The sequence below is a fragment of the Pristiophorus japonicus genome, chromosome 3 (genome assembly GCF_044704955.1).
Source record: "Pristiophorus japonicus isolate sPriJap1 chromosome 3, sPriJap1.hap1, whole genome shotgun sequence".
NCBI classification, from domain to species: Eukaryota; Metazoa; Chordata; class Chondrichthyes; family Pristiophoridae; genus Pristiophorus; species Pristiophorus japonicus.
The window spans coordinates 29160252-29182524 of NC_091979.1; the positions used below are offsets into that span (position 1 = coordinate 29160252).

Here is a 22273-nt window from a genome sequence, read left to right on the forward strand (position 1 = left end):
CGCCTGTTTTGAAAGTTTCAGCAGTGAAAACTTACTCCAAACTAACTTAGAATGGAGTAAGTGAAGATTTTTGTACGTTTAAAAAAACCTTATCTACACTTTAGAAAATCAGGCGTAGGTTACAAATCAGGCGAAGGGAATGGCGGGGGGGGCAGTTTAAAGGGTAGTTTACAAACATTAAACACTTCAGTTTTACAAATAAAGAGCCATCATCAATAATAAATGATAAATACATCAATAAATCAACAAATAAATCAATCAAAAAAAATTAATAAAAAATACATTTAAAAAAAAATTAATAAATAAAACATTTTCTACTTACCGACTGCAGCACCGGGAGTCCTCCAACAGCTGGGACAGCCCCCCCCAGTGTGTCTCTGACAGTGTCTCTATCTCTCGGTCTGTCTGTGTGTGTGTGTCCCTCACTCTCTGTTTGTCAGTGTCTGTGTTTCTGACAGCGAGGGGAGGGGGAGAAGGGGAGGGGGGGAGGGGGAGAAGGGGGGTTGGGAGGGGGTGGGGGAGAGGGAGGAGGGGGTGGGAGAAGGGGTTGGGTGGGAGAAGGGGGGTGGGGGGAGAAGGGGGTGGGGAGGGAGGGAGGGGGAGAAGGTGGGAAGGTGAGGAAGGGGGGAGGAAGGAGGAGGGAGGTAGGAGGTACAGGGGGGTGGGGTGGGGGTAGAGGGGGGTGGGGTGGGGAGGAGGTGGTGGGAGGAGGAGGAGGGGTGTGGGGGGGGGAGGAGGAGAGGAGGGGCGAGGAGAAGGGGGGAGGGGGGAGAAGGAGGGTGGAGAAGGGGGGGAGAAGGAGGGGGGGAGAAGGGGGTGAGAAGGGGAGCGGATGGAGGGAGGGGAGGAGGGAGGGAGTGAAGGGGGGAAGGGGGGAAGGGAGAAAGGATGGAGGGGGGGAAGGAGAGAGGAGGGAGGGAGAGAGGAGGGAGGGAGTGAAGGCGGGGGGAAGCGGGGGGCAAGGGAGAGAGGGGTGGGGGGGCAAGGTAGAGAAGGAGGCTGAGTGGCCGGGCCCAAGACCTCAGGCTGGATTTACAGGTAGGTGGCGTCGGGTCTCAGGGGGAGGGGTCACGGAGGTCGGGGGCGGGGGGGAAGAGTCGCGGAGGTCGGGGAGAAGAGTCGCGGAGGTCGGGGGGGGGAGAGTTGGGGGGGGGGGGAAGAGAGTCGCGGAGGTCGAGAGGGGGGAGAGAGAGTCGCGGAGGTCCGGGGGGGGCGGGGAGAGAGAGTCGCGGAGGCCCGGGGGGGGGTGGGGGGGAGCGGAGGTCGGGTCGGGACGGGTCCGGTCGGGTGGGAGGAGCCTTATCCACGCAGCCCCAGTGAGGCCATTCGGCCAGGGCTAGGGGCTGCGTGCTTCGGGCCCCTCCCACACAGTTTTGGGCGCCTGGAGCTACTGCACATGCGCGCCCACCGTAGCGCGCATGTGCAGAGGTCCCGGCACTGCTTTCAGCGCAGGGACCTGGCTCCGCCCCCCACAGCTCGTGCTGCGGCGCGCCCAGCTGCAGAGGACCTGCAGGGAGCCGGAGAATAGGTGAGTTTTTTTTTAGGCGCACTTTCTGGCGCGACAAACGAGCCGTTTTAGGCGCGGCCCGAAACTTGGGCCCGTACTCTCCGCATCCATCTAGTCAAGCCCTCTCATAATCTTATACGTTTCGATAAGATCGCCTCTCAATCTTCTGAATTCCAATGAATAGAGGCCCAACCTACTCAACCTTTCCTCATAAGTCAACCCCCTCATCTCCGGAATCAACCGAGTGAACCATCTCTGAACTGCCTCCACAGCAAGTATATCCTTTCGTAAATATGGAAACCAAAACTGCACGCAGTATTCCAGGTGTGGCCTCACCAATACGCTGTATAACTGTAGTAAGACTTCCCTGCTTTTATACTCCATCCCCTTTGCAATAAAGGCCAAGATTCCATTTTAAACCTGCACAAGTATTTCTGGCACAGCCATCCCAGGTCAAGAAACCAGATGAACTTCCTCTAGCGAGACTCATTGACCTCTTGTGTTGTTACCGTCACAGGCTTCAATCTGAACGATGGACAGTGGCACGCCGTTCACCTGAGTGCCAAACGGAATCGCGTCAGCGTCAAGTTGAACGGCGAAGCTGCCGCGACTGCTCACTCGGCCACGCGGACGCAGATGTACTCGGGGAGCAGCTATTATTTTGGAGGTGGGACCCGTTCATTTGCATAACTGACCTTTTTATGGAGCAGCTGGCCCACCGTTATCGCGTAACACGCCCACCCAGTCCTGAGCTTGCTTCTCGTCATACGTTCAGTGATGTACTCTGCAGAGTCGGTCAGAACAATCAATTCCAACGTGTCACAGTCTTGACGTAGGGTTGCCAACTCTGGTTGGGTGTAATCCTGGAGATTTCATCACATGATCTCTAGCCTCCCACCGGCTCCTGCCATTGGTCAGCCGACAAGCCCTTCCTGGTGATGCGCCGCCTTCCCAAGACCATTTGGAACGTGACTAGACTCTTTGCTACCCGATTGGATGATCCTTGACCTTCAGCCAAACAACCTTGTTTCCCCCATCTCTGATTGTTCCTGCTATGATTTTTCTCCCAGTTTTGCTTGTAATTTTTAATGTCTAGAGGCACCAGGATAATCCATGAGGGTTGGCAAGTTCCCTCTCTTGACAGCGAAGGTTAGAACATTAGAAGTTTAAGAAATAGGTGCAGGATTTGGCCACACGGCCCCTCGCACCTGCTCCTTCATTCAATAAGGTCATGGCTGATCTTCTACCCCAACTCCACTTTCCCGCCCTTGATATCCCTTGATTCACCGAGAGTCCAAAAATCTATCGATCTCTGTCTTGAATATACTCAATAACTGAGCATCCACAACGCTCTGGGGTAAATAAATCCAAAGATTCACCACCCTCTGAGTGAATAAATTTCTACTCATCTCAGTCCTAAATGGCCGACCCCTTATTCTGATTCTGTGACCCCTGGTTTGAGACTCTCCAGCCAGGGGAACCAGCCCATCAGCACCTACCCTGAAAAGCTCTCTAAGAATTTTATACGTTTCGTTGAGATCACTTCTTATTCTTCTAAACTCTAGAGAATATTGGCCCATTCTACTCAATCTCTTTAGGAAGAGAGAGAATTATTTTTTGTAGATATAGAATCATCAATGCTTCAACGCTCCAATATAGATGTCTATTTGTTCAGTTTGGTGTTCAATTAATGTCACGCTCAGCTGTTGCCTTCTTATTTTAAACACTTTTTTGCATGCTGTGTTTCAAAGGCTGCCCTGGAAGTGTCATTGAGGCCGACTGTTCAAACACCATTGGTCCCTTTCAAGGCTGCATGCGACTTTTCTCGATTGACAACCAGCCGGCCAATCTCATCCTGGTGCAACAAGGCTTGCAAGGCAACTTCAGTGACTTACAAATAGACTTGTGTGGTATCATGGACAGGTATTTCCAATTTTATATTCGATAATTATGTTAAAACGTTATTATTTAAAATTTGAATGCAAACCTCATCCGAAAGCAGCTTGGTCCCTCAAGGATTATGTTGTCACTTACCCCACTATATACCAAAAACATACGATAGGAATTTTTTGCTTTTATTGAATTTTTTTTCTAATATAATAAGTCAGTTTTTCTCCTCTATGATTTAAATTTGTTTTGCCACAGACTGAAGTCAACTCTGAGATGTGTGTAGATGTAGGATCATAGAATCACAGAGCACAGAAAGATGCCATTCGGCCCTTCGTGCCTGTGCCAGGCATTTGCAAGACCTGTTCAAGTCACCCCAGTCCCCTTTTGCTTTTTTCCCGAAGTATAGATAGAAAGAAAGATTGCTTAATGCAAAAAACATTTGATGCCTATTAGGGAAAGGCAAGGAAACAAGCGGACTGCTTCCGATGCCAAAATGGATGGACCAAGTGTAATATTTCAATGTGGACCAGAATGAGCTTGAAAGGTGATTAATATAAGATAGGGAGCAGTCTTTTCCTCTGCATTAGCATCTGTTTTGAGGCAACTATGGAGCAAAACTGGTATAAAATAGTTGGGATTGTGTATCACTTACAATGGCGATCTGACATGTCACCAAAAAGTTCCTGGATAGAAATCTCCAGTCCCCTTTAAGCCCCCTACGAACCCGCTCTGCTTCATTTCGTAGAATCATAGAAATTTACAGCATGGAAGGAGGCCATTTCGGCCCAGCATATCCGCACCGGCCGACTAAGAGCTATCCAGCTTTATCCAACTTTCCAGCTCTTGGTCTGTAGCCCTGTAGCTTACGGCACTTTAAGTGCACATCTAAGTATTTTTTTAATGTGGCGAGGGTTTCTGCCTCTACCACCCTTTTAGGCAGTGAGTTCCAGACCCTCACCACCCTCTGGATGAAGAAATTTTCCCTCTTATCTCCTCTCAACCTCTCCCCAATTACTTTAAATCTTTTCCCCTGGTTGTTGACCCCTCTACCAAGAGAAACAGGTCCTTCCTATTCACTTTATCGAGGCCCCTCATAATTTTATACACCTCAATCAGGTCTCCCCTCAGCCTCCGCTGTTCCAAAGAAAACAGGCTCAATCTTTCCTCATAGCCAAAATTCTCCAGTCTACGCAACATTCTTGTAAATCTCCTCTGCCCCCTTTCCAGTGCAATCATATCTTTCCTGTAATGTGGTGACCTGAACTGCATGCAGTACTCCAGCGGCAGCCTAACCAGTGTTTTATACAGTTCAAGCATGACCTCCTTGCTCTTGTATTCCATGCCTCGACTAATAAAGGCAAGTATTCCATCTGCCTTCTTGACCACCTTTTCTACCTGGCCTGCTACCTTCAGGGACCTGCACTCCAAGGTCCTTTTGTTCCTCTACACTTTTCAGTGCCGTACTATTTAATGTTTATTCCCTTGCCTTGTTAGACCTCCCCAAATGCATTACCTCACACTTATCCAGATTGAATTCCATTTGCCACCTGACCAGAACATTGATATCTTCCTGCAGTCCGCAGCTTTCTTCTTCATTATCAACCACACGGCCTATTTAGTGTCATCTGCAAACACCTTAATCATACCTGCAACATTCAAATCCAAGTCATTGATATATACCACAAAAAGTAAGGGACCCAGCACTGAGCCCCGTGGAACCCCTTCCAGCCTTCCAGTCACAAAAACACCCATCAACCATAACCCATTGCTTCCTGCCTCTGAGCCAACTTTGGAACCAACTTTCCACTTTGCCCTGGATCCCACGGGCTTTTACTTTCATGACCATGTGAGATCTTATCAAAAGCTTTGCTAAAATCCATATACACTACATCATATGCACTGCCCTCATCGACCCTCCTGGTCACCTCCTCAAAAAATTCAATCAAGTTAGTCAGACACGAACTTCCCTTCACAAATCCACGCTGACTGTCCCTGATTAATCCATATCTTGCCAAATGAAGATTTATCCTGTTCCTCAGGATTTTCTCCAATAATTTTCCCACCACTGAGGTTAGGTTGACTGGCATGTAATTAAGTACTCGGTCTATCCCTTTCTACCTTTTTAAACAAAAGTACAACATTAGCAGTCTTCCAGTCCTTTGGCACCACACCTGTGGCTAGAGCGGATTGGAAAATGATGGTCAGAGCCTCTGTTATTTCCTCTTTTGCTTCTCGTAACAGCCTGGGATACATTTCATCCGGACCTGGGAATTTCTCACTTTCAAAGCTGCTAAGCCCCTTAATACTTCCTCTGTCACTAAGTTTATCTCAACTAATATTTCACACTCCTCCTCCCTCATTGCAAAGTCTGCATCGTCGCTCTCTTTTGTGAAAACAGATGCAAAGTATTCATTAAAAATCTTACCCACGTTTTCCGCCTCCACACATAAATTTCCTTTATGGTCTTCAATGGTCTCTTTCTCTAGTTATCCTCTTGCTCTTAATGTATTTATAAAACATCTTTGGATTTTCCCTGATTTTCCTTGCCAACATTCTTTCATGCTCTCTCTTTGCTTTCCTGATATATTTTTCAATTGCACCCCTGCATTTCTTATACTCCTCTAGAATCTCTGCAGTATCGAGTTCTCGGTATCTGTCATAAGCTTCCCATTTTATCTTTATCTTACCCTGTATGTCCCTTGACATCCAGGGGGCTCTAGATTTGTTTGCCCCACCTTTTTTTTTTAAAGGGAACATACTTGCTCTGTACCCTCAGGATCTCCTCCTTGAATGCCTCCCACTGCTCTGACACTGATTTACCATCAAGTAGCCGTTTCCAGTCCACTTTGGCCAAATCCCATCTCAGCTTAGAAAAATTGGCTTTACCTCAATTGAGAACTTTTATTCCTGGTCCACCTTTGTCCTTTTCCACAACTACCCTAAATCTTACTGAATTGTGATCACGAGCACCGAAATGCTCTCCCACTAATACCCCTTCCACCTGTCCCTCTTCATTCCCCAAAACCAAGTCCAGAACCGCCCCCTCTCTTGTTGGCCTTGTAGGACTTTTCCCTATGGGTTTCGAGCACTAAGACGTAAAAGAACACTGAGGGTTTCCAATATAATGAAGTTTATTAAAAAGGTTACAAATTACTATAAGTTCCGAGTTCAATGCTACCGCATACAGATTTAAAATTAAAAACCAAAACGACAAATCCTCTAGATTCTCCAGATACATACAATTAAAACAACCTTAAACCTTGCAATGTAAATGCTCCTATACTCCCAGTTACGTACAATTAAAACTTTGCAATGTATATGCTCCTATTCCCCCAGTTATGTACAAATTAAAACTTCCTTAAACTTCACAATATATATGCTCCTACGTTAACTGGTTATGCACAATGCCTCTCGCAATGTATATATCCAACTGCTTACAGTTATCCTATCGCTGATCGGACCAATGGATTCAGCAAAAGGAAAAAAAAAACTTTCAGTGTGTCTGGCTGACCACACTTGTGTCGACTCCTGCTCAAGAGAAAGAACATTCCTTTGTTTGAAGGTTTTATATTCCCTAAAGCAAACTGATCCCGGGTAACAGCCAAATGTCCAGTTTCGTTTGGCCAGAGATAAGCTGATCATTGCACTGATCGGCCCAAGTTGCATGTCCTTCAACATGCCTCATCCTGTTTGATGCCTCTTCCTTCTTGAATTCCTTCAGACAGGTTACAGATTATTTTTCTTCTCTACAAGCCTTCAGTAGCCTTCAGGCTTGAGATTAAGTGGGCATGGCTTACTTCTTCAAACTATTTTTCCCAACTTTCATCCAAAGCCTGCCCTGACTAATTACCATCACCACATAAGCGGTAGTAAGTTATTAATAGTATAAATGGTGCAGATGTGCCTGTCTCAAAACATTTAGTTGAACCCCCAACCTTCTGGCTGAAAGATAAATGTACACAAAGCCACTGGTGACAGTTCCAACAATGCTTAATCGGAAAGACTTGGATTTATATAGCCTCTTTCACGACCAACCGGGGGTTTCAAAGTGCTTTATTGCCAATGGAGTACTTTTGGAGTGTAGTCACTGTTGCAATGTGGGAAACGCGGCAGCCAATTTGCACACAGCAAGCTTCCACAAACAGCGACGTGATAATGACCAGAGAATCTGTTATCTGTTTTTTGTTATGTTGATTGAGAGATAAATATTTTCCAGGACAAGGATAAGGGGTAAGCCATTTAGGACCGAGATGAGGAGAAACTTCTTCACTCAGAGAATTGTGAACCTGTGGAATTCTGTACCACAGAAAGTTGTTGAGGCCAGTTCCCTTGGCACTATTTCGAAATAGTGCCAAGGGATCATTTACATCCACCTGAGAGGGAAGACGGGACCTCGGTTTAAGATTTCATCTGAAAGATGGCACCTCCGACAGTGCAGCACTCTCTCAGCACTGCACTGGAGTATCAGCTTAGTTTTTGTGCTCACGTCCCTGGAGAGTGATTTGAACCCACAACCTTCTGACTCAGAGGCGAGAGTGCTACCCACTGAGCCACAGCTGACACCCTGGTTAAACAATGTGTCTAGTGCAAGAATGCTTCCGACTCCATCCTTATGACATTAAGCGCATCAACCACACTATGGTTGGTTTGAATGAGACTTTGGGCTGGATTTTCGTGTTTTTGTGAAAATGGTAATTTTACGTGCTACCAATTTCAGGCATATCTTTTGGCTTTTGCATCGGTAAAATTGGCGTTGCACGAAGATTCGCGGCTCAATCGCGAGTATAGGCAACTTTAGTCCAAGGCTGGTAACAAAGAGAGAGGAGGAAAAAATTGCAAAAAACAGCCCTTTTAGCAGGACTTCATATTTACCGCTGCTGGAAGGGCTGTACCAAAAGGTTTAACCCTCTCGGTATTCTGGGCGTAACATAGAAACATAGAAATTAGGTGCATTTGGCCCTTCGAGCCTGCACCACTATTCAATATGATCATGGTTGATCATTCACCTCAGTACCCCTTTCCTGCTTTCTCTCCATACCCCTTGATCTCTTTAGCCGTAAGGGCCATATCTAACTCCCTCTTGAATATATCTAACGAACTGGCCTCAACAACTTTCTGCGGAAGAGAATTCCACAGCTTCACAATTCTCTGAGTGAAGAAGTTTCTCCTCATCTCGGTCCTAAATGGCTTACCCCTTATCCTTAGACTGTGTCCCCTGGTTCTGGACTTCCCCAACATCGGGAACAATCTACCCGCATCGAACCTGTCCAATCCCGTCAGAATTTTGTATGTTTCTATGAGATCACCTCTCATTCTTCTAAATTCGGGTCCTGAGAGAGACGAAAGTGCGACACATATGCAATTTGCCTCATTGCACGTCGGCGCACTGCTCCCCGGTGGAAGCGCCGCCGCAAAGAGTGGGCCGAGGATCCCGCCGGCTGTGTTTTTGCCGCGGAGGATCAAATCGTGGCAACAACCCGGTCGCAAAGTCGGTGAGAATCTAGGCCTAACAATCTAACGTCAATTAATGATGAATCATAAGCAATTGATTCTGTGGGAACTGGGTTTAACTTATCATTTGATGAAAGCATTTTATATCCGAATGTCTTTGTTTTTGTGTGCGACAGGTGTTTACCGAATTACTGTGAGCATGGGGGAGAATGCTCCCAGTCCTGGAGTACCTTTCACTGTGACTGCACAGGGACTGGCTACACAGGAGCCACCTGCCATAACTGTGAGTAACATTGAACTACAACCTGAGGAAGGACATTCTTGCTATTGAGGGAGTGCAGCGAAGGTTCACCAGACTGATTCCCGGGATGGCGGGACTGACCTATCAAGAAAGACTGGATCAACTGGGCTTGTATTCACTGGAGTTCAGAAGAATGAGAGGGGACCTCATAGAAACGTTTAAAATTCTGACGGGTTTAGACAGGTTAGATGCAGGAAGAATGTTCCCAATGTTGGGGAAGTCCAGAACCAGGGGTCACAGTCTAAGGATAAAGGGTAAGCCATTTAGGACCGAGATGAGGAGAAACTTCTTCACCCAGAGAGTGGTGAACCTGTGGAATTTTCTACCACAGAAAGTTGTTGAGGCCAATTCACTAAGTATATTCAAAAAGGAGTTAGATGAAGTCCTTACTACTAGGGGGATCAAGGGGTATGGCGAGAAAGCAGGAATGGGGTACTGAAGTTGCATGTTCAGCCATGAACTCATTGAATGGTGGTGCAGGCTAGAAGGACCGAATTGCCTACTCCTGCACCTATTTTCTATGTTTCTATGTTTCAATGCATTATATCATCACATCAGTACTGATAGTTGTACAGCCTGTACTAATAATGGGGGTAGGGAGATGGGGCTGGGTTTTACTAGTTAGGTTTTAAAGCGGAGGCCTGGGACTAAGGTTACACACCCGGCCACCTGCCTGAGAATGGTTCTTGGTATGGGGAGCCCAAGGAATGACAATGCTTGCCGCCATCTTAAATCCCACCGGATTGGTGACGTTGCGGATTTGGCTGTGACTCCCGCGGATGTGCCGAGTTCAATTCCGTTCCACTTGCTTGTGTCGGGCTTCCGGTGCCGTTTCCTCTTCCACGGAGTCATCCATCTCAATTGTGGGGAGGGAAATAATTGCTGCACTTGTGCGGTGACACCTCTGACCTGGTTATAATTGCATTTGCTTTATCCCATTGTGCTCTGTCATTGATTGCAGCATGCAGCCATTCATTTTTATCCCCTCCCGTTCCCTTAGTAATGTTAGCGTTCCTTACGCCCTGCAGGCTAGAGGGGCCGAACGGCCGACTCCTGCTCCTATCATCCTGCAAAATACATTGAATGAAGTATAATTGGACCTCCATTTGAAAAGGTCTGCTCAAATAGGAGCTGGTGTACTCCTAAGACATTAATCATGTGGAAAGTGAGGTGTTAGACGATGATTTGATAGGGTAGATGGAGAGAATCTATTTCCTCTGGTGGGTGGAGCCCAGAACAAAGGGGCATAACCTTAAAATTAGTGCTAGGCTGTTCAGGGGTGATGTCAGGAAACATTCCTTCACACAAAGGGTAGTGGAAATCAGGACGTTTCTCCCCAAAATGCTATTGAGGCTGGGGAGTTCAGCTGAAAAATTTCAAAACTGAGATTGATAAATTTTTGTTAGGTAAGGGTATTAAGGGTTATGGAACCAAGGCAGGTCGATGGATTTGAGGTACAGATCATCCATGATCTCATTGAACGGCTCGAGGGGCTAAATGGCCTACTCCTGCTCCTATTTTCTTCAGTCAATTCACGAGTCACCTCCACCACCATTGCAAAACCTCAACAATGTGTGGCACACAGAATAAAATGAATTAGGAGAAATGTAACTTACAAAATGACGCAAGGAATTATTGGGTCAATCCAGCAGACAGTCAAACCAACGACTGCCTAAAACCACCCAAGCTCTCATCCAGCAAGGTTGACTCCGCCAGTAAATGGCGGAACAGGCTCGAGGGGCCGAATGGCCGACTCCTGCTCCTACCTTCCTGCGAAATACATTGAATGAACAGGTCTGCCCAAATAAGAGCTGCTGTACTCAGCCACTGCCGTGACCTCAGGATAAAAACCCTGGAAGTGGTGACGGAAGCCAGGAAGCTGATCAAACACCTCCCCGCTGCTTTACATGCTGCAGATCCCCCATAGACTTCCTGGAAAATGGGCGGAAAATATATGGAATATCCAAGTCAAAGAGTGCAATCTTGGAAAGGAAATGAATTGTGTGGGGGGGGGGCGGTGAGGGGCAGGGGGGAAAGTGAATTAGTCAAACCTTCAATGGGTCATTTGCATTGGAGTTCACTGAGGATCAGCCCAGCTCTTAATATCCGGAAGGAGTGATTGCACTAGAAAGGGTGCAGAGGAGATTTACGTGGATGTTGCCAGGACTGGAAAACTTTAGATATGAGGAAAGATTGGATAGACTGTGGTTGTTTTCCTTGGAACAGAGGAGGCTGAGGAGATTTAATTGAGATGTATAAAATTATGAGGGGCTTAGATAGAGTGGATAAGAAAGACCTATTTCCAATAGCAGAGGTGTCAATAACCAGGGGGTCACAGATTTAAAGTAGTTGGTGGAAGGATTAGAGGGGAGATGAGGAAATATTTCTTCATCCAGAGGGTGGTGGGGGTCTGGAACTTGCTGCCTGAAAGGGTGGTAGAGGCAGAAACTCTCATCGCATTTAAAAGTTGCTTGCATGTGCACTGAAAGAGCCGTAACCTACAGGGCTACAGACCTAGTGCTGGAAGGTGGGTTAGGCTGGGTAGCTCTTTTGCGACCGGCACAGACATGATGGGCCAAAATGGTCTCCCTGTGCGTCATAATTTTCTATGATTCTATGATAGCAAGCCATTGCCAGGCATGAGGGTGGGTGGAGGCTGAAGTTGTTTGTGGTGATTGTTCTGCCAGTGGAAAAAGATTTGCCCCTGCCAATCGTTAGGAGAAGTATTCATCCAGGGGTTTCCTGGGTCAGCTCATTTCTGTACCTATTGGTGTAATGATTGATGTAAATCCCATGCAAAATGGAAAGAAACTGCTGGGGTGCATGGGGATTGAGCGCAGCCTTTAAACAGCCATAGATGCAGCTCACCTCTGCGGTAATACATAAGAACATAAGAAATAGGAGAGGAGTAGGCCATACGGCCCCTCGAGCCTGCTCCACCATTCAATAAAATCATGGCTGATCTGATCATGAACTCAGGTCCACTTCCTTGCCCACTCCTCGGAACCTTTTATCCTCTTATCATTTAAGAAACTATCTATTTCTGTCTTAAATTTATTCAATGTCCTAGCTTCCACAGCTCTCTGAGGTAGCGAATTCCACAGATTAACAACCCTCTGAGAGAAGAAATTTCTCCTCATCTCTGTTTTAAATGGGCGGCCCCTTATTTTAAGATCATGCCCTCTAGTTCTAGTCTTCTCCATCAGTGGAAACATACTCTCTGCATCCACCTTGTCAAGCCCACTCATAATCTTATATGTTTCGATAAGATCACCTCTCATTCTTCTGAATTCCAATGAGTAGAGGCCCAACCTACTCCGCCTTTCCTCATAAGTCAACCCCCTCATTCCCGGAATCAATCGAGTGAACCTTCTCTGAACTGCCTCCAAAGCAAGTATATTCTTTCGTAAATATGGAAACCAAAACTGCAAGCAGTATTCCAGGTATGGCCTCACCAATACCTTATATAGCTGTAGCAAGACTTCCCTGCTTTTATACTCCATCCCCTTTGCAATAAAGGCCAAGATACCATTGGCCTTACTGATCACTTGCTGATCCTTTTGTGTTTCATGCACAAGTACCCCCAGATCGTGCTGTGCTGTGGCACTTTGCAATCTTTCTCAATTTAAATAATAACTTGCTCTTTGACTTTTTTCTGCCAAAGTGCATGACGTCACACTTTCCAACATTATACTTCATCTGCCAAATTTTTGCCTACTCACTTAGCCTGTCTCTGTCCTTTTGCAGATTTTTTGTGTCCTCCTCACACATTGCTTTTCCTCCCATCTATGTATCGTCAGCAAATTTGGCTACGTTACACTCAGTCCCTTCTTCCAAGTCGTTTATATAGATTGTAAATAGTTGGGGTCCCAGCACTGATCCCTGTGGCACCCCACTAGTTGCTGGCTGCCAACCAGAGAATGAACCATTTATCCCGACTCTCTGTTTTCTGTTAATTAGCCAATCCTCTATCCATGCTAATATATTACCCCCAACCACGTGAACTTTTGCCTTGTGCAGTAACCTTTGATGTGGCACCTTGTCAAATGCCTTCTGGAAGTCCAAATACACCACATCCACTGGTTCTCCTTTATCCACCCTGTTTGTTACAACTTCAAAGAACTCCAGCAAATTTGTCAAACATGACTTCACCTTCATAAATCCATGCTGACTCTGCCTGACTGAATTTTGCTTTTCCAAATGTTCTGCTACTGCTTCTTTAGTAATGGACTCCAACATTTTCCCAACCACAGATGTTAGGCTGGAGGACAGCAACCTAAAGCAGGAGCAGTGCTCAGCTCACTCACGTGACCCTCAGATAACTTCACTCCATGTCTCATCAATCTTTTTTATCAAACTTCAGAAAAATACGTCTAGAGTGGGACCACCTGCACTGTGGCCAATTCGTATGACATTAAGTTGGACTTGGCATCAATTGATTGCTAACAATCCTTTATTGAATTCCACCAGGTCTCAACATATGTAGTGTTTAAGCAATAGCACTACAAATAAGTAAAAATTATTACCTGTTTCTCCTTTAGATAGAGGTCATAACCCTCACACGGTCTTTGATTCTGGTCTCCACCATCTCAGCCTCTATAACGCAAGTGGTTTAAATTCTAATTCTTTTACATTTTGGTCCCGCCGCCTTCCCTATTTGGAGTCATTTTTCACATTTTTCTGCTCCTTTTCGTAACTACCCAAGGTCCTAACCTACTCAATGTTCCCTTATCGTAACTGCCCAAGGTCTTAACATAAGAACATAAAAACGTAAGAAATAGGAGCAGGAGTAGGACACCGAGGCCCTCGAGCCTGCTGCACCATTTAATAGGATCATGGCTGATCTGATCTTGGGCTAGGTTCCGCTTACCTGCCTACTCCCTATAAGCCTTTACTCCCTTGTCACTCAAAAATCTGTCTATCTCCACCTTAAATACATTCAATGATCTAGTCTCCACAGCTCTCTGGGGCAGAGAATTCAAAAGATTTATGACCCTCTAAGAGAAGAAATTCATCCTCATCTCAGTTCTAAATGGGCGACCCCCATTCTTCAACTATGCCCCTTAGTTCTAGATTTCCCCCATGAGTGGAAACATCCTCTCTGCATCTACCTTGTCGAGCCTCCTCAGTATCTTATATGTTTCAATAAGATCGCCTCTCATTCGCCTAAACTCCAACGAGTATAGGCCTAACCAGCGCCACCTTTTTTCATAAGTCAACCCCTTCATCTCAGGAATCAATCTAGTAAACCTTCTCTGAACTGCCTCCAATGCAAGTATATCCCTCCTTAAAAAATTGACCAAAATTGTATGCAGTACTCCAGGTGTGGTCTCACTAATACCCTGTACCGTTGTAGAAGGACTTCCCTACTTTTATACTCCATACCCTTTGCAATAAAGGCCAACATTCCATTTGCCTTCCTCATTACTTGCTGTACCTGCACTCTAACTTTTTGTGTTTTATGCACAAGGATCCACAGGTGCCTCTGTACTGCAGCATTTTGTAATCTCTCTCCATTTAAATAATAATTAGCTTTTTTATTTTTCCTGCCAAAGTGGATAACCTCACACTTTCCCACATTATACTCCATCTTCTAAATATTTGCCCACTCAATTAACCTGTCTATATCCCATTGCAGATTCTTTGTGTCCTCCTCACAACATGCTTACCCACCCATCTTGGCTACATTACACTCGGTCCCTTCATGCAAGTCATTATTATAGATTATAAATAGTTGAGGCCCCAGCACCGATCCCTGTGGCACCCCACTAGTCACAGTTTGCCAACCGGAAAATTACCCATTAATCCCGACTCTCTGTTTTCTGTTAGTTAGCCAATGCTCTATCCAGGGTAATATATTACTCCCAACACAAGAACACAAGAAATAGGAGCAACCCGTGAGCTGTTATCTTCTGCAGTAACCTTTTATGTGGCACCTTTTCGAATGCCTTCTGGGACCCTAATACACCACATCCACCTGTTTCCCCTTATCCACCCTGCTTGTTACATTCTCAAAGAACTCCAACAAATTTGTCAAACATGATTTCCCTTTTATAAAACCATGTTGACTCTGCATGACTGCATTAACTGACTCATTGTTCCCTTATCTTAACTGCCCAAGGTCCTAACCTACTCAATGTCTACTTATCGTAACTGCCAAAGGTCCTAACCTACACAACGTTCTCTTATTGTAACTGCCCAAGGACCTAACCTACTCAGGGTTCCCTTATTGTAACTGCCCAAGGTCCTAACCTACTCAAGGTTTCCTTATTGTAACTGCACAAGGTTTTAACCTACTCAGTATCAGTTATTTGTTTCATCAGCTTACCTATCCATACCCTTCTGAATGCAGGATAGGTTCTCACTTGACAATTCTATGTTTTCTAGCTACCTTATTTTTGTAGTAAGCGAGAATGTTTTATACATTAAACATTCGATCTTATAGCACCAAGCAGCCGGACAAGGTGTCAGGGCATGGCACCAAGCCAGAGAACAAGAACCCAGTTATTTTCTGACTCTAACCTCCTGGAGGTAATTGAAGCAAAGAAGCACAGAGCTTCTGGGTGTCTGTGCCAGCAAGCCACCCAGAAATGTTACTCATGCCATCTGGCGCGAGACGTCATTGGCACTAATTACCAACTCTCTCACCCCCAGGACTGCAAAGCTGTGTCAAAGAAAAAAATTCAGTGACCTCACCAGAGCAGGCAAGGTAATACACATCGTACTTTAGAAGACCAAGCCTACAGTAGTTCTATCTACACTTTCGCCAATTCGCATGACATTAATTTGGACAGCACCAATTGGAACCAGGGTTCTGATGAAGGGCTATGCCTGAAATATCAACATTGTTCCTTTCTTTACACATGCTGAGTGTTTGCAGCATGTTCTGTGTTGGGAACAGTGTAGTACTGCACTGTTACCTCACCCTATGCTGGAGTTATTATTTCAAACTACAATCTCTTTAAGAAAGCATTGGCCGTTCGTAGTCCAAGCTGAATCAGATCATCCGTGCCCTTGTAGAAAGTTACTTCTGGAGTCAGATCTCTTACATAACACTCAAAATGCATGTCGCATTAACGATCCAAGCAAGTGTAATAATCTCCTGAGTGAGAGGGCAAGAAATTTCAGCATTGTGATCTTTCAGTGGAAGTTTTTGAACTTAAGGAGTCAAAAAATTCTGTTAATGTTAGTTTGGGCATGCTGACGGAGTCCTTTGCCCTTTTTAGCAGCTGGAATACAAACTGGCTATTGTTAAAGCCTGGTGTGACTCTTCCAAGTCATCCCACTTGAATTAGCAGCAAACATAAGAACATAAGAAAAAGGAGCAGGAGTAGACCATCTGGCCCCTCGAGCCTGCTCCGCCATTCAATGGCTGATCTGATCTTGGCCTCAATTCCACTTCCTTGCTCGCTCCCCATGACCTTTGACTCTCTTATCCTTCAAAAATCTATCGATCTCCACCTTAAATATATTCAATGACCCAGCCTCCACAGCTCTCCGGGGTAAATAATTCCAAAGATTCATGACCCTCTGAGAGAAGAAATTCTTCCTCATTTCTGTTTCGAATGGGCGACCCCTTATTCTGAAACTATGCCCCTTAGTTCTAAATTCCCCCATGAGGGGAAATATCCTCTCTGCGTCTACTCTGTTAGGCCCCCTCGGAATGTAATAAGCTTAAATAAGATCACCTCTCATTCTTCTAAACTCCAATGAGTACAGGCCCAAACTGCTCAACCTTTCTTCATAAGGCAACCCCTTCATCTCAGGAATCAACCTCTGAACTGCCTCCAATGCAAGTATATCCCTCCTTGAATAGGGAGACCAATTCTGTACTCAGTACCCCAGAACTCACACATACCTCGAGCACCTTTAATGGGGATAATGGCTCTTATTTAAAGTTGAACACTTTGCCGAGAACAAACTCAATGACAAAGAGAAAAGTTTGCTTTCTCTCAGATTATTGATTGGGTTTCCGCTACACACTGAAGCGTGCCATGTAAATCTTTAATTGAAATGTAAATTTTTTGCTCCCTGTGCACTCCCCCTTCCCACCCCTCCCCACACGGCATTTATAGTCACATCAAAAATCTGAAAGTGACATTTTCACATTAAACGTGCACGGTTGCTAAAAAAAAACTGCAAACGTAAATAAGCTTTCCTGAATCACCTGAGTAAGCAGGAATAGAAGGCCTCATGAATTTAAAGCTTGTGAGTTTATGTATTTTTTGCTGTGGCTTCCAGATTCTGTGACTTTATTCCCAGGTGGTTTTGTTGTACATCCCATCATCATTTGTTTGAGCTGATGCATTTTCCACTGCCGTCGTCCTAAGTATTCTCACCGTCAAACTTCTCGAGATTAGCTTTTATCCCCAAATCGCGGCTGACTAGATGATAATGGGAACGTATTGTACTGATACAGATTTTTATATCTATAGCCAGGTATAAGCAGTCCTGTGAGACGTACAAGCACACCGGGAATACATCAGGTTTTTTCTCCATTGATCCGGATGGCAGTGGCCCACAGAGACCTTTGTTTGTCTACTGTAACATGACAGGTGAGATTGTCCTTTTTAAGTTGCTACGATTGTTCGTTTGCATCTTGCCGACAAAGCAAAAATGACAGTAAACACAATTATAGCATGAATCCATAAAACACATTAGGACAAAATGACTTGGAAATGTATCGTTCATGCACAAGAAGAGGCAGGAACTGCAGTGATTGTTAACAAGACGCGACCCGTGTCAAATTGGATATTGATTAATTCTCCACCTGTCCGCATTTGTTATAGTAAAAGTGAGAATTCCATCATATTGTGGGCTCAGGCAATTAGCTTGCACTAATTCCTTTCCCTTGTGGTGTTAAATGGGCAGGTCCATTTCCTAAAATGTCCTGCTCCAAGAACTGCACTAGTCTTCTGCTATATTGCACTTCGTGGCATCTTTGCACTGACATAGCTCCGAGATCTGCCACAAAGTGTAATATTTCTGTTTCTTTTTTTTCCCCCATTCTTTATTTTTGGTGAAAAAACGAAGAGAAAGGATGACTCATTCGGTAACTGCTTCCTGCCCAGTAGCAGCCGTGGCTCAGTTGCCTCTGAGCCAGAAGATCGTGGGTTCAAATCCCACTTCAGAGATTTGGCAACAAAGTCTCGACGAACACTCCAGTGCAGTGCTGAGCGGGTGCAGTGCTGCCGGATGTGCCTTCTTTAGGATGAGACGTTAAACCTGTCTGTCTCCTTAGGTGAATGCAAAACATCCCATGGCAGTCTTCGTAGAAGAACAGGGGAGTACTCGCGATGCGCTGAAAACACTTATCCCTCAACCAAAAACTTAATCAGTTTATCTGGTCATTACCCCTTTGCTGTTTGTGGGGCCTTGCTGTGTGTAAATTGGCTGCCGTGTTTCCTACATTATAATAGTGCCGACAATTCAAACTACTGGCTGAAAACTCCTTTGGGACATCCTAAGGTCGTGAAAGATACTACCTAAATGAAATCCATCCATCCATCCTCCCCTTCCTCTCCTTTCTCCCCTTTTTCCCCCTCCTCCCCCCGCTCCCCTTCCTCTCCCCTCTCTCTCTCTCCCTCTCTCTCTCTCCCCCCTTCTCTCTCTCCCCATTTCTCTCTCTTTCTCTCTCCCCCTCTCTCTCTCTTCCCCTCTCCCCTCTCTCTTCCCCTCTCCCCATCTCTCTCTCTCTCTTTCTCTCCCCCCTCTCTCTCTCTCTCTCTCTCTCCCCCCTCTCTCTCTCCCCCTCTCTCTCTCTCTCTCTCTCTCTCTCTCTCTCTCTCTCTCTCCCTCCCCCTCTCTCACTCCCCCTCTCTCTCTCCCCCTCTCTCTCTTCCCTTCCTCCATTCTCTCTTCCCATCCTCCCCTCTCCTTCCCTCCCCTCCCTTCTGAGGATCAATTTCCAGTCTGAGTTAACTAACATCACTGAGGATGCTGCAAGAGAACTACAATTGGCCTCAACGATCTTGGTCTCGGGAGGGGAAATAACAGCTCATGTTCCTACTCCTGCTCATTATTCAGTGACTGCCACAAGAAGGTGCACATGTGTGGACAGCAGGCATTGACAACACCAGGCTGAGCTCTGATGCGGCTCCGTCATAAAGCCTGCTGTCACTGGTGTGAGTTCACACATAAAAGAGGAGCACTTGGGCGAGGTACCAGACAGAGTCTGGCATCCCAGGACGATGGTGTAAAATGGGCGCTATCAAATTGGCCACCTATTAAGCACCATGCCCTACTTTCCCTTCCATGGACATCAATGTAAAAGAGCATCAGGCGTGGGGTATAATGGCCAACTCATTCGACAGGTCGGCATTGCAGCATGTGTGGCAGGAGGTGGAAGCACATTTGAGGCTGTAACTGGCCAGTAGAAGCAGCCACTAGCAACATGGTGCATGTTAATAGCAGGCATCCTTGCAGCATATGGCACAGTACTGTATCAGACTTCCTGAAGCCAGAACCCTGTGGTTGCTTGCAAGTCGGTATGCCAATGATTGAAGATATGGTTGACCAGTATCTTGGCAGATGTGGTCAATCAGCATATACACTGCCTGCTGATCATACTAGTGTGAAGTCATCATCATAGGCAGTCCCTCAAAATCGAGGAAGACTTGCTTCCACTCCAAAAGTGAGTTCTCAGGTGACTGAACAGTCCAAAACGGGAATTACAGTCTCTGTCACAGGTGGGACGGACAGTGGTTGAAGGAAAGGGTGGGTGGGGAGTCTGGCTTGCTGCACGATCCTTCCGCTGTCTGCGCTTGTTTTCTGCATGCTCTCGGCAACGAGACACAAGGTGCTCAGGGCCCTCCCAGAAGATCTTCCTCTACTTAGGGCGGTCTTGGGCCAGGGATTCCCAGGTGCTGGTGGGGATGTTACACTTTATCAAGGAGGCTTAGAGGGTGCCCTTGAACCATTTCCTCTGTCCACCTTTGGCTCACCTGCCATGAGTGAATTCCAACTGGAGCGCTTGTTTTGGGAGTCTCGTGTCGGGCATGCGGATGATGTGGCCTGCCGAACGGAGCTGGTCGAGTGTGGTCAGTGCTTCAATGCTGGGGATGTTGGCCTGAGCGAGAACACTGACATTGGTGCATCTATCCTCCCAGTGGATTTGCATGATCTTGCGGAGGCAGTGTTGGTGGTATTTCTTCATCGCTTTGAGGTGTCGACTGTATATGGTCCACGTCTTTGTGCCGTGTAGGAGGGTGGGTATCACTACAGCCCTTTAGACCATAAGCTTGGTACCAGATATGAGGTCCTGCTCTTCGAACAATCTCTTCCATAGAAGACTGAAGGCTGCAATAGCACACAGGAGATGGTGTTGGATCACGTCGTTGATGTCTGCCCTTGCTGATAAAAGGCTCCTGAGATATGGAAAGTGATCCACGTTGTCCAAGCCTTGCAATGGATTTTGATGATCGGTGGAGGCTGCAGTGTCACTGCACCTTACTACAAACTCACACGAGGCATGGATATCTCAGACACGATCACTCTGTGACCTTCACCTTTATTGCCAGGACCAAGGAGTGGTGACCCTGGGTGGGATCTCCCCTTTTATACCTGGAAACCCAGGTGAGGAGTGTCTCATAAGAACATAAGAACATAAGAATTAGGAACAGGAGTAGGCCATCTAGCCCCTCGAGCCTGCTCCGCCATTCAAAAAGATCATGGCTGATCTGGCCGTGGACTCAGCTCCACTTACCCGCCCGCTCCCGATACCCCTTAATTCCCTTATTGGTTAAAAATTTATCGATCTGTGATTTGAATACATTCAATGAGCTATCCTCAACTGCTTCCCTGGGCAGAGAATTCCACAGATTCACAACCCTCTGGGAGAAGAAATTCCTTCTCAACTGGGTTTTAAATTGGCTCCCCATATTTTGAGGCTGTGCCCCCTAGTTCTAGTCTCCCCGACTAGTGGAAACAACCTCTCTGCCTCTATCTTGTCTATCCCTTTCATTATTTTAAATGTTTCTATAAGATCACCCCTCATCCTTCTGAACTCCAACAAGTAAAGACCCAGTCTACTCAATCTATCATCATAAGGTGACCCCCTCATCTCCGGAATCAGCCGAGTGAATCGTCTCTGTACCCCCTCCAAAGCTAGTATATTCTTCCTTAAGTAAGGTGACCAAAACTGCACGCAGTACTTCAGGTGCGGCCTCACCAATACCCTGTACAGTTGCAGCAGGACCTCCCTGCTTTTGTACTCCATCCCTCTTGCAATGAAGGCCAACATTCCATTCGCCTTCCTGATTACCTGCTGTACCTGCAAACTAACTTTTTGGGATTCATGCACAAGGACCCCCAGGTCCCTCTGCACTGCAGCATGTTGTAATTTCTCCCCATTCAAATAATATTCCCTTTTACTGTTCTTTTTTCCAAGGTGGATGACCTCACATTTTCCAACATTGTATTCCATCTGCCAAACCTTAGCCCATTCGCTTAACCTATCTAAATCTCTTTGCAGCCTCTCTGTGTCTTCTACACAACCCGCTTTCCCACTAATCTTTGTGTCACCTGCAAATTTTGTTACACTACACTCTGTCCCCTCCTCCAGGTCATCTATGTATATTGTAAACAGTTGTGGTCCCAGCACCGATCCCTGTGGCATACCAGTAACGACCGATTTCCAACCTGAAAAGGACCCATTTATCCCAGCTCTCTGCTTTCTGTTAGCCAGCCAATTCTCTATCCATGCTAATACATTTCCGCTGACTCCGCGTACCTTTATCTTCTGCAGTAACCTTTTGTGTGGCACCTTATCGAATGCCTTTTGGAAACCTAAATACACCACATCCATCGGTACACCTCTATCCACCATGCTCGTTATATCCTCAAAGAATTCCAGTAAATCAGTTAAACATGATTTCCCCTTCATGAATCCATGTTGCATCTGCTTGATTGCACTATTCCTATCTAGATGTCCCATTATTTCTTCCTGAATGATAGCTTCAAGCATTTTCCCCACTACAGATGTTAAACTAACTGGCCTATAGTTACCTGCCTTTTGTCTGCCCCCTTTTTTAAACAGAGGCGTTACATTAGCTGCTTTCCAATCCACTGGTACCTCCCCAGAGTCCAGAGAATTTTGGTAGATTATAACGAATGCATCTGCTATA

The 22273-nt window shown here is 45.9% G+C and overlaps 1 protein-coding gene across 1 annotated transcript in view; it reads left to right on the forward strand.

Moving 5' to 3' along the window:
* LOC139253699 (contactin-associated protein-like 5) overlaps nt 1-22273 on the forward strand; it is a 1150822-nt gene that overhangs the window by 629333 nt on the left and 499216 nt on the right. Inside the window, exons 9-12 of the mRNA XM_070873518.1 lie at nt 2025-2174; nt 3259-3430; nt 9025-9131; nt 17585-17704. Coding sequence (XP_070729619.1) covers nt 2025-2174; nt 3259-3430; nt 9025-9131; nt 17585-17704 — 549 coding nt within the window. The remainder of the gene's footprint in view (nt 1-2024; nt 2175-3258; nt 3431-9024; nt 9132-17584; nt 17705-22273) is intronic.